The sequence below is a fragment of the Epinephelus lanceolatus genome, chromosome 1, assembly GCF_041903045.1.
Source record: "Epinephelus lanceolatus isolate andai-2023 chromosome 1, ASM4190304v1, whole genome shotgun sequence".
Lineage (NCBI taxonomy): Eukaryota > Metazoa > Chordata > Actinopteri > Perciformes > Serranidae > Epinephelus > Epinephelus lanceolatus.
The window spans coordinates 53096651-53115263 of NC_135734.1; the positions used below are offsets into that span (position 1 = coordinate 53096651).

Sequence of the window (18613 nt, forward strand, 5' to 3'; positions counted from 1 at the left end):
TAAAGTGGTGCTGACACGTATGTTATATGTCACACTAGAGGCCGACGCTGTTGTGTTACATGTCATCTGAAAACATCTGAAAAGGAACACACACACACACACACACACACACACACACACACACACTCTCTTTCTTTCTTTCCGTGTTTAGTTTAGAACGATGAACTGGACTTTGCATTGCTGCAGTTTTACACTCCATCTACACACACCAAACAGTCTCTTTTCCCCTGGCTGCTTATTATTTATTATTATTTATCTCTCTTATGTTTCAGGCTTATTTGTTTACCATGTCCTTTGCAATGTCACTGACAGCCCTTCAACCTCCACTGTCCTTTGAGTGTGTGTGTGTGTGTGTTTGAAACACACACACACAGATGGCGTGTGATGGAGGCCCGTCCTGCCTCCTCTCATAGGTCAAAGGTCAGCTCTGGTTCCCAGGCAGTCAGTCCTTTGTGTGTTAGTGGGGGAGGGGCAGCAGTGTTCCCAGTCAGGACTGGTCCTCACCACCGACCCCAACCTCCAAATCCAACATGGCTGCTCTGCACATCATCATCACTGACAGCTGCAGCAATCAGCTGTTCATCAGCTCATCTGTCTCATTAACACAGTCCTGTCCAACCGCTGCCTGAGGACACTCTGAGGACAGTCTGGGGACAGTCTGAGGACAGTCTGAAGACACTCTGAGGACACTCAGAGGACAGTCTGGGGACAGTCTGAGGACAGTCTGAAGACACTCTGAGGACACTCAGAGGACAGTCTGGGGACAGTCTGAGGACAGTCTGAAGACACTCAGAGGACAGTCTGAAGACACTCTGAAGACACTCAGAGGACACTCTGAGGAGAGTCTGGGGACACTGTGGGGACACTGTGGGGACAGTCTGGGGACAGTCTGGGGACAGTCTGGGGACACTCTGAGGACACTCAGAGGACAGTCTGAGGACAGTCTGAAGACACTCTGAGGACAGTCTGGGGACACTCTGGGGACAGTCTGGGGACAGTCTGAAGACACTCTGAGGACAGTCTGGGGTCGATGATGTCGGGCGTGTTTCTGTCTGTGTTTGTTTTGACATACCTGGCGGCCCAGGTGATGGGGATGCGGTGGGCGGCGTACACATTGAAGGAGAGCACGTTGGTGACGAGGCCGGCCTCCTGCACCGGCGCCGTGCAGCAGCGACTCTGAGCCGTCGGGTGGAAGTTGGCATTGAACGTGCTGCAGTACAGCTCCACCAGATCCAAGATGGCCGCCGTCAACTTCTCCACCACTTTCTCTGTGAGACCATCGCACAGCGCCAAGTTAGGACCCATCAGTGACATCATCAAACAGACACGTGACTCGCCTCAGACTTTAACTTCAGAGCAGATATTCTCATCACACCTGTTCATTCATCTACATATGAAAAACAACCCTCAGGAATATTTGATGTCACAGAGAAACACAATGGTGGCGAGGGCGGTGCTCACTCAGAGACGTAAAAGTAACAGTGAAGAAATACTCTGTTGTTGTTGTTTGTTTTGAGGACGTTGGTACGTACCTCTGTTCTCTCTGACAGCCAGCACTGAAGCATCCTGGGAGGACAGACAGACAGACAGACAGACAGACAGAGACAGGAAAGAAGAAGACAAGGCGTTAACAAGGTGTAATGTTTTCATCAACGTCCGTCCGTCCGTCCGTCTCTTTGGGAGAATAAAGAACGTAACGTGATATTTGGAGGACACTGTCGGCGTCTCTCACCTTGAGGACTTTGGGCTGCAGACGACAGGGGCATGCTGGGAGCTGGTTGAGGGCGGCAGTCACATCAGGCGACTCCACGGCGGCTAATGAGCTGCAGAGCGCCTTCACCGATTGGACGAGACGCTCCACGTGCAGCGGCAGCTCCACCTTCAGAGACAAACAGGAGACAAGACGAAGAAGAGGACACGTGATTTAGTCAAGATAAATGATCTGACTTGTGTCCTGGTGCGTCTGTCTTTGACGGGACAAAGTGTTGGACCTGGACAGTGAGGACATCTGTACTATGAGACAGGAACTCTGCTGCTGCAGGATGTCTCACTAAAACTGTTTCCACAGTGAAAAACACGCCCAAGCTCCAGGAAATACACCGCACCAAAGCTGAACCCTCCTCGGCCGCGGAGGTCGGCTGTAGCTCTACACTGGAATCTACTGGTGGACAGCTGCAGACACAGAGACGTGATGGAGCTGGTGGATGAAATGTTGCTTCACCAGTGACTCAGTCTGTCACACAGAACTCTGGGAAAAATCCATACAGCATCACGATATTATTTTGGGGGTATAATCGTATCGCAGCACCAGGTATCCATTAGTCTTACCATATAAAATATTACTATTAAAGATACCAATGAAACTTTAGATAGCCTGTTAGAGTAATATAATCTGAATAATGTAATCTGAATAATGTAATCTGAATAATGTAATCTGAATAAAAATGAAAATTAGCTAGTAGCTAACTCTGGTATGGCTGAGAGCTGCGCACTGTCCCTGTTAAATAAACAAATAAAAAAATAAATAATAATAATAATATAATCTGAATAAAACATTTTACTGCCCCACTCTGCCTGGAGGTGAATCATTTGTGCTTTATAGATGACTTGTGTTTTAAACTGAAGCAGAAACAGGCGACTTCCTGTCCGTCTTCATGATGAGTGTGTGATGAGTTTCACACACAGTGAATCAGACACACACACGTCACACACACGTCACACACATGTCACACAGATGTCACACACACGTCACACAGACGTCACACACACGTCAACAGAGAGTTTTATGATCCAGTGGCGCTCACACATATTTTACAGCAGGTTTCATGTTCCAGTATCAAACCCAGAGATTCATCTTCATGTCGTGTTTCCTCGTCTGTGTGATGAAGAGTTTATTTTACACACACATGAATCTTTGTTTAAAGTCAGTGATCATTTTTAATTTTCTCATTTCTGATGTGAACACCTGCAAAAATCTGCAGAACATTCTCCACATGACAAATGATGTGAGCGTCGTTTCAGCATTTATCAGATAAAACACAGTGCTGGGCCTTAAACGGTCCCCTGAGGGACTCCGCCTGTCTTTACACACTGTGTCTCAACATCAGGACAGACTGGCTGTCCCCTCGTGTCTGACAGACGTCCTGCTGAACCTGCTGTGTGTGTGTGTGTGTGCGTGTGTGTGTGTGTGTTACCTCTGACAGCAGGAAGGACTCAGCTTCATTATGGAAAGTGTCCAGCAGCAGAGTCAGAGCCTCTCTGGTCACAGACACACACAGACACAGACATTAACTTGTTTCTGTTACAACATATGAACTCTGCTGAGCATCATCAAATCGAATCACAGTAGAGGCTCCGCCCCCTCACCTAGTGACGGTCTGTTTGATTGGACGCTCCTGCAGCAGGATGCTGTGGTTCATGGTGGACACCGTCTCATCGTCTTCTTTCTGTCATTAGAAGGTCAAATTAAAGTCACCTGTATTTCTGTCTTATCAACGCCGCCTCTGTCCTGCACCAGATGGAAAATGGTTCCCTGCTATCAGCACCACGTGACATGTGCCATGTCCACTGTTCTCCTACAGTTTCCAGGTTGAACAGCATGTTTCTTTGAAACAGTGTGAAACATCATCATCATGATGACATCATCACGGCCAGACTGAAGGAACTGAGACAGAAACTCAGCAAAACATTTCATCATCAATCACTGTGTGTGTGTGTGTGTGTGTGTGTGTGTGTGTTCGGACCGTGCGAGACAGCTCCGTGTTGATGGACGATCTCTTGGTGAGAAACAGTCGCACGTCCCAGTCGAACTTCAAACACTGCTGGACGAACTCGAGACCGGCCAGAGTCTGAGAGCTGAGAGAGGGACAGGCAGAGACAGACAGACAGACAGACAGACAGACAGACAGACAGACAGAGACAGAGGGACAGACAGAGGGACAGACAGACAGACAGACAGACAGACAGAGGGACAGACAGAGACAGAGGGACAGACAGAGGGACAGACAGACAGACAGACAGACAGACAGACAGAGACAGAGGGACAGACAGAGACAGACAGACAGACAGACAGACAGAGACAGAGGGACAGACAGAGACAGAGGGACAGACGGACAGACAGACAGACAGAGACAGAGGGACAGACAGAGACAGAGGGACAGACAGACAGACAGAGGGACAGACAGAGACAGAGGGACAGACAGAGACAGAGGGACAGACAGACAGACAGAGGGACAGACAGACAGACAGACAGACAGACAGACAGAGGGACAGACAGACAGACAGAGACAGAGGGACAGAGACAGACAGACAGACAGACAGACAGAGACAGAGGGACAGACAGAGACAGAGGGACAGACAGACAGACAGAGACAGAGGGACAGACAGACAGACAGACAGAGGGACAGACAGAGGGACAGACAGACAGACAGACAAAGGGACAGACAGAGGGACAGACAGAGGGACAGACAGACAGACAGACAGAGGGACAGACAGAGACAGAGGGACAGACAGAGGGACAGACAGACAGACAGACAGACAGACAGACAGACAGACAGAGGGACAGACAGAGACAGACAGACAGACAGACAGACAGAGACAGAGGGACAGACAGAGACAGAGGGACAGACAGACAGACAGACAGACAGAGACAGAGGGACAGACAGAGACAGAGGGACAGACAGACAGACAGACAGACAGAGGGACAGACAGAGACAGAGGGACAGACAGAGGGACAGACAGACAGACAGACAGACAGACAGACAGAGGGACAGACAGAGACAGAGGGACAGAGACAGACAGACAGACAGACAGAGGGACAGACAGAGACAGAGGGACAGACAGACAGACAGACAGACAGAGACAGAGGGACAGACAGACAGACAGACAGAGACAGAGGGACAGACAGACAGACAGACAGACAGACAGACAGACAGAGACAGAGGGACAGACAGACAGACAGACAGACAGACAGAGACAGAGGGACGGACAGACAGACAGACAGACAGACAGACAGAGACAGAGGGACAGACAGACAGACAGAGGGACAGACAGAGACAGAGGGACAGACAGACAGACAGACAGACAGAGACAGAGGGACAGACAGAGGGACAGACAGACAGACAGACAGAGGGACAGACAGAGACAGAGGGACAGACAGAGGGACAGACAGACAGACAGACAGACAGACAGACAGACAGACAGACAAAGACAGACAGACAGAGGGACAGTTATTCAGTTATTGTTTCACAGCAGGAAATTCAGTCGTCCTCACAGCTGCAGCTTATCAGAATGACACACACTTCCACCAACAGGACACACACACACATACATACACACACACACACACACACACACACACACACACACACAGCTGTTATTCTCCAGCAGTTTAGAACAGCAGCCTGACCCATCTGTACACAGACAGACAGACAGAGGGAGAGACAGACAGACACAGAGAGACAGTCTTCTTCATGTTGTTTCCTGGTCTGTAACAGCAACTCCAGCACTATCAGCGACAGATGGTGACTGAGTGAACACTTCCACTTCCTGTTTCAGATTAAAAGCCTTGCAGTCTTCAGCCACATACTGCGTTTACACCTCACGTTCTCAGACAGACTGAAGGAAGTGAAACTAGCGTCTTGGAGACACTGAGGGGTTTTCAATCAGAGTCACATGAGGACAACCAGCAGCTGACGTCCACAAGTGTCCCTCAGATAAAACAAACCAATAAATCATAAATCAATATCTTGACGGTGATCAGTGTCCTTACTTGTTGAGGAACTCGTCGTGTCCACAGACCTTCAGCAGGTAGTCGTCCACGTCCATGTGGTCCAGGTCGTCCTGAGCGTAACACAGAGTCTGATAGATCAGCAGGTCCACCGTGGACGAACCTCAGAGAGACACAGAGATACAGAGACACAGAGACACGTGTGACATCACTCACACATTACTACGTCTCAGGTTAATAAGCAGTGTGCTGAAGAAAATATACAGCTTCATATTTCAACACAGTTTCTGAGAAACAGACTTTTTATGGTAAAGTTACAAAAACAAACTCTTTATTTTTGTAAACAACTGTGTGAAAATATCAAAGCTCAGAATAATAACATGATGATGTCGACATCATTGTTTGAAGACTTTAATAAACACCACTGTCATAATAAATGAATTATTACTCTCTGCAGTATTTCTTTCCTCTGAATGAACTTTGTGTTTGAACATTTTCTCTCATCATGTGAACTTCAGGAGCGATGACATACTGGGACGGTTGTTTAGAGTACGGGTCAGTAGTAGTGCGGAGGCAGGTGACTTCATGTCTTACCATCACAGGTAAAGGTGAGTGGCTCTCTGAAGTGCTCGCTGATGACGGTGACCTTCACGCTGACCCCCAGACCCTGGTGCAGCTCCTCCACACCGACAGACGGAGACCACACGAAGCCACAGTTCTTCGAGCGGTCGCTGTGCGGGTACGCCGAACGCAAGCTGCACAGATACACAGAGTATCATCAGCACCACAGGTACGTGACAGGACAGGTGTAGTATCTGGGTGTGTGTGTGTGAGTGCGTGTTGTGTGTGTGTGTGTGTGTGTGTGTGTGTGTGTGTGTGTGTGTGTGTGTGTTACCCACATGTCCAGCATGTGACAGAAAGCTGCCACCTCCTCGTCTCTCTCCTCAGACACCTGGAACAGTTCATATCCAAAGCCGTTCATCCTGGAGCCCAGAGACACCTGTCTCACACACACACACACACACACACACACACAGCCAGCCAATCAGTAGTTATAGTCGTCATAACAGTAGTTATATTAATAGTTGTTAAAGCATAACTATTATTTGTATTCATGTTTCATTTAGAAGAGATGATCCTGCACATAACAACAAAAGAGATGCTCACACCATCCACACTTTCAGACTCTTAGTTACATGACACATCAGAGTGATGTCATCTGATTAGCATATCACCCAGGTAACAGGAGCACCATCTGGTTGTTACGGTGACCAGATAAACCAGCAGGTTCTTACCGGGTCTGCAGACACCCGCCGCTGGTTCTTGTTGCTCTTGGGAACAGGTACGTACGTCCTGGGTGGGACTTGAGGGGGGAGGGTCTTACTTCGAGCCACGGGCTTCCCCGATTGGTCCCCGTTGGCCCTCCGACCTCGAGGCCCCTGCCGGCCCCCGTTGAGTCGGGACAGCGAGTCGCTGATGTTGTCGTAGTTCAGCTCTCCTGAGGTCACTTTGGGCGGATCCACGTCGGGTGTGAACAAGTTGACGTCACGGGGCATGGTGGACACTCGGGAGGGCAGGAAGGGGTTCTCTGACCCTGACGATGGGAGGATGGGGTTTCTTGGGGGGATGGCTGGGGGGACGTCGTCTGGAAGAGAGGGCATGCCTTTGGCCAGAAACCCTGACCCCGATCCAGGTGAGTCCCCGAGGCTGGAACCTGAGCTGTCCCTGAACTTGCTGACCTCCGGACTGTCCAAGATGTACAGGGGCTCTTTGATGTAGCCTCCCTGAAGAGGGAGCGCCCTGGCTGGGATGGGGTGAGGGGACTGTGACCCTCCAGGCTGGTTCAGGGCGGGGTCGGATCCAGAGAGGCCCCTAAGCAGGCTTCCTCCTGGGGGGGCAGGGAGGGGCTGGCTGGGGACCGGTCGGGGGCGTTCGATGGTGGGGTTGGGGGTCTTGGAGCAGGTTTGACTGGGAGCTCTGGAGCTGCTCTGGCCGGTCTCTGTGCCACTCTTGTCCTGTTTGAGCCTGGAGAGGGCGTCGTACTCCATCTGCAGGGCCTCGGCCAGGACCAGCTCCTTCTGACTGAGACCCAGAGCCTCCAGGCAGCCCCAGCCTGCCTCGCCGCTCTCCTTCTGGGTCTGAGCTGCCGACATGACGCCTCCACAGGACCAGCTCCTTCTGAAGCAGGGAAGAGCTCAGCTGATCTGCTGCCAGAAGACGCAGCGAGGACACATGGAGCTGCTGAGGACGGAGAGGACAGAGAGGACAGACAGTCACACGCACTGTCCATCAGTATGACATTATTATAAACTCAAGTCTGTGACGTCCTGCAGAAATATAATCCACCACAACACCTCAAATCTGAATCTGAATTTTTTATAGTAGTAACGATCATAAAAATGAACACTAAGCATGCAGCAGGAGGTTGTTTTTCATTTACTGTTCCAAAAATCAGATGCAGAAGAGTGAAATTATGGGATGGTTTGCCATCAGAGAGACACACACACACACACACACACACACACACACACACACACACACGTGATCACTGACTAGTTTTACAGTTTACTCTGTGTTTCTGCACCAGGGTTCGACTGACAGCTGTCACGCCGGCCCAAACCAACCGTACAGACTGCACAAACAGACCTGAGTTCAGGTGAGGTGTGACAGGTGAGGCGTGACAGGTGAGGTGTGACACTTGAGGTGTGACAGGTGAGGTGTGACACTTGAGGTGTGACAGGTGAGGTGTGACACTTGAGGCGTGACAGGTGAGGTGTGACACTTGAGGTGTGACACTTGAGGTGTGACAGGTGAGGTGTGACAGGTGTGACAGGTGAGGTGTGACAGGTGTGACACTTGAGGTGTGACAGGTGAGGTGTGACACTTGAGGTGTGACAGGTGAGGTGTGACAGATGAGGTGTGACATTTGAGGTGTGACAGGTGAGGTGTGACAGGTGAGGTGTGACAGATGAGGTGTGACAGGTGTGACAGGTGTGACAGTTGAGGTGTGACAGGTGAGGTGTGACAGGTGTGACACTTGAGGTGTGACAGGTGTGACAGGTGAGGTGTGACAGGTGTGACACTTGAGGTGTGACAGGTGAGGTGTGACACTTGAGGTGTGACAGGTGAGGTGTGACAGGTGAGGTGTGACAGGTGTGACAGGTGAGGTGTGACAGGTGAGGTGTGACATCACCGTGAGAGCTATAACATGCACAGAAGCAGAGACACTGAGACTGTGACAGCAGCAGAACTTTAACAGTGAGACAGAGACAGAGATTTTAGTGTCAGGTGATGTGAGAGTGTCTGTTTGATCTCGTCTGACGGCAGCGTTCTGGATCGTTAGCAGTCAATCAACAGCAGACACACTCAGTGTGAGATGAGATGAATCCAGCTCAGCAGGTAAAACAACAGATCTCAGCTTAATCAGATTTCTTAGGTGATTAAAACAAGATTTGGGCGGGAGCTCACAGGTGGGAATCAATGACATCGATTGGTCAAACATTACCCCTAAATTACACAGGTCTGAGTGAGCAGCAGAGGAAAGAGGTCCAATACTTTGATACTGAGGGGGAGCAACAACCAGAACCTTCGTCTCACTGAGCTGTAAAAGCTTCTCAGCGGTCCAGACCCTGATCTCATGAAGCCCAGATGACCTGAAAGGCTCACAGGTCTGAACAGGAAGCAGAGCTCAGTCCCTTTAACCCGACTGTTCCAGGTGGATCCAATAGTTACATGATGATGATGATGATGATGATAACGGTTTGATATAAATGTTGACGGTTACACTGTGAACATTTGTTATCTAAGATATTCGATTTGACGCTGAGTCTCTCCTTTGTCTGAGTTATTTTCTGAGAGGAAACTTTTTACTCAAACTTCATTCACAGAATGTTTGACTTATAGTAATAAAAGGTTTGAACCAATAATAAGCTTCTGTTTTCACTGACTGATGACAGTTTGTGATATTTTCTGTTATCGTACTGTGAAAGTCTCAGACTGCGTTGTCCCTACTGGACACACACTCTTCACTCAAACGTGTCTTTATGGATAAAATCTTGACATCTTCGTTCTGACTGAATATGAAAACTTGATGTTTACGTGACAGAGACGGTGGGACAGAACGTGTAGTGTCTTTGTCCTCTGTGCTGCAGACAGGACAGAGTGAGACATCCCAGTGTAGAAACTCTGCAGGCGAGTGTGCAGGGAGAAAGGAAACCCACAAACACAATGAGGAGAAAGGAAGGAAGGAAGGAAGGAAGCTGTGAGGAGGTGAAACCACCTCTGGACTCAGGATTTCATTGTAAAGTGATCCAGCAGCCAGTGTGAGTGACTCAGAGGTTAAACTGTCCACGCCTGAGTTTCATATCAAATGTTTACACAGGATAAATGTTGGGTGAATTTACTGACATGATCTGACACACGCTGTCATGTGGAGCAGCACCGCTCATGAACAGTGTTCATTTTGACAAGAATTTTTAATTTCATTTTAGTCTTTTGACGTAATTTGACAGTTTTGTTATATTGTAATAGATTTTGCAAAAGGATGTTTGTCATGGTGGTAAAAACTGTCGGCTTTTTATAAAGCCTGTTTTTAGCTGCTGCTGCACTGTGTCTCCTGTTGAAAGCAGTGATTTGTTAAATACATTCTACAATAATAACTTAGATTAACTTTTGGTCTATAATATTGTTGGCTATATTACGCACTTAAAAAAAAACAACAACTTAAGAATAAAAGAAATAAACACCGAAATAATTAGTGGAAACTTTTTTTTATTGATACTCCTCCTCTCTGACATACTAACACACACACACACACACACACACACACACACACACTGAACACGTGATTGAATGAATGAATGAATGAAGACTGGAAGCGGTTCAGCCGCAGTACCACCGACTGGTGCGGTCACTGTTGAGATTACATTTGCTTTTTATTATTAACAAAATGTTTTTTTATTGACTGTATGAATTGTTTTCAAATAAATATTTGGAAACAAAAATGTATGCTTTGGTGTACTTTTACACAGTTTTATAATATCTATAGCCACCTGTATCAAAATGTATAATTTTCAGCAGCGGTCTGTGTGACATTGTTGTCCATGGCTTCCCGCTGTGAAGCCAAGGCTTCTGTGTGGCAAAACTAGACGTGCACCGTCGGCGGAACAAGGAAAACTTGAATTCAGTTGACAGGAAGCAGACGATACTGCGAGCTGACAGACGAGGGGAGTGAATGACAGGTTTTTATTATTTTATTACCAAGCAGCCGACTGTAAGTTAAAGTTTAAGAAGAAGTGAAGTTGTTGCTAAGTAACGTTAATGTTAGAAGCTTTAGCTGAGACACAATGGGTTGAAAGCTGCTGGCTAATCATGCATGATGTGAGCTCATTAAGTCAGTGCCATGCTCCCAAATATAACGTTACTTAACGCTATGCAGGCGGCTGTTTCATGACCCAATGAAGTTACAAGAACTTAGCTGGTGTAGAAACTATATTTAACTATATATATATATATATATATATATGTATATATATATATATTTATGTGACAAAAACTATTGAAGTTATTGTGATATTGTAAATGATGGTGATGCACCTGTATGTTGTACACTAGATGTGATTGAGGTGGGTATCTGATGTATTGTGAATAGTGACAGCTCTGTTTGTGGATTGTATATATGTAGGAACTGTATGTGTCAACTTTTTGTGTTTTTTAACAGCAGATACTGCATGTATCCAAGACAAATTTCCTTCGGGACAATAAAGTCTATCTTATCTTATATAATGTACTGGGCAATAAGAGCATCCCTCTGTCTATCTGAACACTATTCAGAGGCTTGAAGCCTTAAACCACATCAATCAATCAATCAATCAATCAATCAATTTTATTTATAAAGCCCAATATCACAAATCACAATTTGCCTCACAGGGCTTTACAGCATACGACATCCCTCTGTCCTTATGACCCTCACAGCTGATCAGGAAAAACTCCCCAAAAACCCCCACATCAAATAATGTTGTTACATTATGCAGTGCTTTATTCACTTATTTGAAGAGTACATGATGTCACATGTTTGTGTCATTGACTATTTATTTGTTGTTGTTGTTGCATTACTCTTGCTCGCCTAAACTGTGATAATAATCACATGCAGTAATTCAAACCCTTCATTCCAAATTATCTTCAAGTATTATAATGTCATGTAATCAATAAGGTCGAATCAACCTCCTTGATCCCCCCTCATGAATATAGTGTGTGTGTGTGTGTGTGTGTGTGTGTGGTCTGAGGCAGTCCTATGCTCTTGTTCACAGAGTACGAACTGAAACGTTGTTGGTAAACTGTCTGTTCATCAGCTTCACTTAGATCTGAGTCTGAACTGTGACATCACAACCACAGTGAGGTGACGGCTGTCTGATGGGTGGGGGGAGGGGTCAACATCCTGACACACAGAGGGGGGGAGGGAGGAGACAGATGATGGGGGAGGGGCAGGGAGGAATAAACCACTGATCAGCTGTGTCCCACTTCCTGTCTGACACACACAGGCTGCACCGGTCTGACTGGTTTCTACTGGAGCTGCTGGTAGCAACAGGAAACAATGAGGGTCGGACTCAGAGCTGCACGCACCATGTGACACGTGTGTGTCTCTCATGTCTCCACACAGAGGACAGCACCATCTACAGCGTCTGACAACAAGACTACACCCTGATGTCACATCACCATAACCTCATCCCGTCACATGACCACAACCTCATCCCGTCATGTGACCACAACCTCATCCCGTCACGTGACCACAATCTCATCCAGTCACACGACCACAACCTCATCCCGTCACGTGACCACAATCTCATCCAGTCACACGACCACAACCTCATCCTGTCACATGATCACAACCTCATCCCGTCACGTGACCACAATCTCATCCAGTCACACGACCACAACCTCATCCAGTCACATGACCACAACCTCATCCCGTCACGTGACCACAATCTCATCCAGTCACACGACCACAACCTCATCCTGTCACATGATCACAACCTCATCCTGTCACATGACCACAACCTCATCCTGTCACATGACCACAACCTCATCCCGTCACGTGACCACAACCTCATCCCGTCACGTGACCACAACCTCATCCCATCACACGACCACAACCTCATCCCATCACACGACCACAACCTCATCCCATCACATGACCACAACCTCATCCCATCACATGACCACAACCTCATCCAGTCATGTGACCACAACCTCATCCCATCACATGACCACAACCTCATCCAGTCATGTGACCACAACCTCATCCCATCACACGACCACAACCTCATCCCATCACATGACCACAACCTCATCCAGTCACATGACCACAACCTCATCCAGTCATGTGACCACAACCTCATCCCATCACACGACCACAACCTCATCCCATCACATGACCACAACCTCATCCAGTCACGTGACCACAACCTCATCCAGTCACGTGACCACAACCTCATCCAGTCACATGACCACAACCTCATCCAGTCATGTGACCACAACCTCATCCAGTCACATGACCACAACCTCATCCAGTCACACGACCACAACCTCATCCAGTCACGTGACCACAACCTCATCCAGTCACATGACCACAACCTCATCCAGTCATGTGACCACAACCTCATCCAGTCACATGACCACAACCTCATCCAGTCACACGACCACAACCTCATCCAGTCACACGACCACAACCTCATCCTGTCACACGACCACAACCTCATCCAGTCACATGACCACAACCTCATCCAGTCACATGATCACAACCTCATCCAGTCACATGACCACAACCTCATCCTGTCACATGACCACAACCTCATCCAGTCACATGATCACAACCTCATCCAGTCACACGATCACAACCTCATCCAGTCACACGATCACAACCTCATCCAGTCACACGATCACAACCTCATCCAGTCACATGATCACAACCTCATCCAGTCACATGACCACAACCTCATCCTGTCACATGACCACAACCTCATCCAGTCACATGATCACAACCTCATCCCGTCACATGACCACAACCTCATCCAGTCACATAACCACAACCTCATCCTGTCACATGACCACAACCTCATCCAGTCACATGATCACAACCTCATCCTGTCACATGACCACAACCTCATCCAGTCACATAACCACAACCTCATCCAGTCACATGACCACAACCTCATCCTGTCACATGACCACAACCTCATCCAGTCACATGATCACAACCTCATCCAGTCACATGATCACAACCTCATCCCGTCACATGACCACAACCTCATCCTGTCACATGACCACAACCTCATCCAGTCACATGATCACAACCTCATCCAGTCACATGATCACAACCTCATCCCGTCACATGACCACAACCTCATCCAGTCACATGACCACAACCTCATCCCACAGGACTCACAGCTGATCAGGAGGTGAAACAGATCTCTGAGCTAAATATGAGAAACAAAAAATAGTCAGAAGGTTGTAAACAGATGTTTGTTGGTAAACAAAGTCCCCGATCAATCAATCAATAATCAATATGTTGGCTGTTTCCTGTCGAGGCGTGGCAGATGAACAAAGAGGCCTTCATGAATTCGAGGTGATAAACAGAGACTGAGCAATGTGGCTGAAATGTTCCTTGAATGAGGAGAGGTGAGAGCAGCCATGTTGTTGGTTTAGAGACAGTGGCACTGAGGAGAGGACAGGAGGCAGAGCTGGAGGCAGCAGAGATGAAGATGTTGAGGTTCTCTTTGGGAGTGATGAGGATGGAGAGGATCAGGAATGAGGACATCAGAGGGACAGCTCATGTTAGACGTGTTGGACATGTTCAGAGGAGGGATAGTGAATATATCAGGAGAAGGATGCTGAGGTTGGAACTGCCAGGCGAGAGGCCAAGAGGAAGACCAAGGATTTATGGATGTAGTGAGAGAGGACATGCAGAGGACAGGGTTAGATGGAGGCAGATGATTGGCTGTGGCCACCCCTGAAGGGAGCAGCCCAAAGAAGAAGAAGAAGAAGAAGAAGATGAACGTATGTGTTGATTTGAGGAGACGCTCTGACTTCAGTTGAAGAAGAAACTTCTTTAAGTGTCAAAGGTTTGATCACTGAACGAAGGGACAGAGTTGTCTCCCCTTCAGGGCAGCAGAGGCAGTAACAGCGCCACCATGAGGTCAGTGTACACAGGGTGAGGTCATGGACGGGACAGGTCAGACGCTTTCTCCTCTTACACGTCTCATTTGAAACCTCTGTGCTTTTCAACAGACCTGTCGCCGTCTCAGTGTCAAACATTAGACTACAACTACCAAGAAGAATGGCGATGCGTGATGATCCACCTCACACACACACACACACACACACACACACACACACACACACACACACACACACACGTCCTTAATCTCAGCCTGATGTAGCGTAGCAGCACACAGACCCCTGTGTCACTGTAGACTAATGAACAGACATGAAACAGAGGAGCAGCTGTGTGTGTGTGTGAGTGTGTGTGTTGATGAGTGAGGGGGCGGAGCTCTGCAGAGACATGCACACTGGTACGTGTTATGGAACGCAACTTGACCCTATATCGATATGAACGAGTCTAAATTTATGTCCTGCTTGAAAATACATGAATATATTGTTGTTCTATGACTCAGCACTATTGTGACGATGTCATCGACATCAGCCGACATGTGTTTTCTTATCGTGCATAGTGAATGAATATTAGACACTGATCAGTGTTTCATGTGTCCGTCACCATGACAGTATGTGTGTGTGTGTGTGTGTGTGTGTCATATGATGTTAATTCACCACAGAAGAGACTTGATGATGATCATCACTGAAACCAGGAGGGAAAAGTTAATTTATCAGCAAACGATCCGACACCTTCATCCCCAGTTCAAAATAAATCAATGACTCTTGCAGCTTCTCCATGACCCTGGGGTCCCTGCATGTGTTGATAGCCACGCCCCCTCAGTGACATCACAACAATGATGGTTTTTGCTGAGCTTGTTGAATGTTGCCTTCAGGGTCTGCTCTGTAAAACAACTGATCTCAGAGTGTTGGAGTGGAACTCGTTACAGGTCACCGAGTTATCTAATTAAATAACATAATGAAGGTCACAGTGATGTTCGGAGCTGAAACAATAACTCATCAGTGTGATGTCATGAAATGAAACGTTTGATGTTTTCACTCAATGACGTCATGTTACACCCAGAAAAGTTTTTCTTTTTTTAATAAGCAAACTGTGTCTTTATAACGAGACACATTCAAGGGAGAGGGTAACAAATGTAATCAAATTACAGTTTCACATGTAAATATCTTATTATCAGTAAACATTCACTCTGTCACTTTCCACCGTCTCACCTGCAGGAACCTTTGTGGACAAACCTGAGACAACGTTTAGACGATGAACTGATGACTTTAGCACGCGTCAGAAAAATAATCAAAAGTAATAAGTTACTTTGATGATGTCATTAAAATAGTTACATTACTTTACACAGTTTGAACAGGGTCACTGATCTGTAACCTGTCACATTTAAAACACACACTGCCAACAACACCTGTCGTCAGCCAGGAAACACACCTGTCTTGCGGTGAGACAGGTGTATATGACGTCATAGAAAAATGAAAGGCGCTAAAGAAAAATGGCTGTTGGCTTGTGTGTTGTTGCCGTTACTCCACTGTTGTGTTAGTAAAGTTTAGGACACCCACAGTGCGCAGGCTCAGAGGGAAACAGGTGAGTGACGTCATAACCGTAAAAAACACATATAAGAGTGAAAATGTGTCGAGGCGTCTGTGTGACAGCTGCTGCAGCCTCCACACACACACACACACACACACACACACACACACACACACACAGGCAGAGCGCCCGACCAAACCCCATTCAAAAATCATTCACTTTAACGTGGCCTCATTCACCGGCCAACATCCACACCGTCCACAAACATCAGTTCAACACCGTTACCGTCTTTTCTATACGGACACTTCCGGTAAACCCGCTGCGCGTTAGTTTGGCCACGCTGTAAACTCGAGGTATCGGTAGGACCTCCGCTCCTGCTCCTGCCGGGGTTTTCCACCCACAACCTGCCATGGAGGGCGGTGGCGACCACTTCTGACATGTTTCCTAAAATCTGTCCCGGTAACCTGCGTCCAGGTGAATCACATCTGCGCCGAATTCACCTGCGGAACACACCGATGTGCAACCAACCGTCAGGCGGGTTCTAACGGGAGCCTGACGTCCCCACACAGCGGGATCGTTTCGATTGTCGGTTATTTGAATGAAGTTTGGTTTGACCTTCTTTCCAAAGAAAGGCACGCCGTCCTGCAGCCAGTGAACGGACTCAAACTTAATATGCGTCAGATCCCGTTAACGATCACGGCGCTGTGAGCTAACGTTAGCTAGCTTCGTGTCCAGGTGAACAAACCTTACCTGACTCTGATGGTCGGTCTACGGGCACCGGGAGCGGGCTGCGGTTGCCATTTTAAACCGTTCGACTCTTCTGCCCTGAATCTGACCGGTCGCCCTCCGCGGCGGGATGTTTGTCGGTGAGTCCACACAGATGAACGGTGACCGGCCGCCGGTACATTCAGACGGGAGAGCCAGAGGACCGGCTCCGCTGCTGTGTCAGCCTCCGGGGAAACAATGCAGCCGCTGTACGGGGCTCGGTGGGTCTCTGTGCTCCGCTCGGCGGCGGTGCGTCAGACCCGGACCGGTGGCGTCAAGTCACACAGTGACGACACAGCACGCTTCCGGTCAGACCGTCAAAATAAAACCAAACTGAAACAAAGCAGGTCGTCAAGAAGAAGAATCTGAATTTAAAGCTCCAGAGTGAAGAATTTAAACAGAATATAATTTAACCAGCTGGATATAACAACACCTGTGTTATTGGAACAGGTGAGTCCAAACTCCTGATCAAGGACCAGGTGTCTCAAACTACACACTTCCGGTAGCACACTGACCACAAAATAAATGTCATTATAATCTGCAGAGGTGAAGAACTGTCAGGACACAAGTTACCAGTGATGCTGACGAGTCCTCAGGACGATGACCCTGAAGCTCTTCACAGTCTGTATGACACAGTGTTTCTTCTTACTGTGATGTCATCAACTTCACTGTGATGTCATTGACTTTGTTTACCTGCAGGATGAATGACATCACCACAGAGTCCAGTATGGAACGTTCCATGTGATGAGGTCACAGACACAAACTGACAACAGTCCAGGTTTTATTTTACAGAACGATGACATCACATCAGAACCAGCTGATGTTATTATTTATTACAACTTCCTGTTTGCTCACATTGTGTCTGTTTTTGTGTCTGTACACTTTAGTCTCACCTCAACACGCTCCTGTGGAGGAGTGAGAGGTGGAGCTGCGGAGGAGTGAGAGGTGGAGCTGTGGAGGAGTGAGAGGTGGAGCTGTGGAGGAGTGAGAGGTGGAGCTGCGGAGGAGTGAGAGGTGGAGCTGTGGAGGAGTGAGAGGTGGAGCTGTGGAGCTGCGGAGGAGTGAGAGGTGGAGGAGTGGAGGAGTGAGAGGTGGAGCTGTGGAGCTGCGGAGGAGTGAGAGGTGGAGGAGTGGAGGAGTGAGAGGTGGAGGAGTGAGGGGGGGAGCTGTGGAGCTGTGGAGGAGTGAGAGGTGGAGCTGTGGAGCTGCGGAGGAGTGAGAGGTGGAGGAGTGGAGGAGTGAGAGGTGGAGCTGTGGAGCTGCGGAGGAGTGAGAGGTGGAGGAGTGGAGGAGTGGAGGAGTGAGAGGTGGAGGAGTGGAGGAGTGAGGGGGGGAGCTGTGGAGCTGCGGAGGAGTGAGGGGTGGAGGAGTGAGAGGTGGAGGAGTGGAGGAGTGAGGGGTGGAGGAGTGAGAGGTGGAGC

At 48.2% G+C, this 18613-nt stretch overlaps 1 protein-coding gene across 3 annotated transcripts in view; it reads right to left on the reverse strand.

Annotated features, from left to right (window-relative positions):
* pik3c2b (phosphatidylinositol-4-phosphate 3-kinase, catalytic subunit type 2 beta) overlaps window positions 1–17317 on the reverse strand; it is a 44592-nt gene extending 27275 nt beyond the window's left edge. For 2 of the 3 annotated variants that reach the window (XM_033626171.2, XM_033626169.2), the window contains exons 1-11: window positions 17178–17317; window positions 7024–7969; window positions 6628–6728; window positions 6323–6483; window positions 5771–5891; window positions 3744–3855; window positions 3367–3446; window positions 3195–3258; window positions 1733–1879; window positions 1533–1566; window positions 1073–1268 (exon numbers count right to left, since the gene is read on the reverse strand). In XM_033626171.2, coding sequence (XP_033482062.2) covers window positions 1073–1268; window positions 1533–1566; window positions 1733–1879; window positions 3195–3258; window positions 3367–3446; window positions 3744–3855; window positions 5771–5891; window positions 6323–6483; window positions 6628–6728; window positions 7024–7881 — 1874 coding nt within the window. In that variant the 5' untranslated portion in view covers window positions 7882–7969; window positions 17178–17317. The remainder of the gene's footprint in view (window positions 1–1072; window positions 1269–1532; window positions 1567–1732; window positions 1880–3194; window positions 3259–3366; window positions 3447–3743; window positions 3856–5770; window positions 5892–6322; window positions 6484–6627; window positions 6729–7023; window positions 7970–17177) is intronic. The other variant, XM_033626170.2, reaches the window with a different exon arrangement.
* Window positions 17318–18613: the final 1296 nt, after the last annotated feature.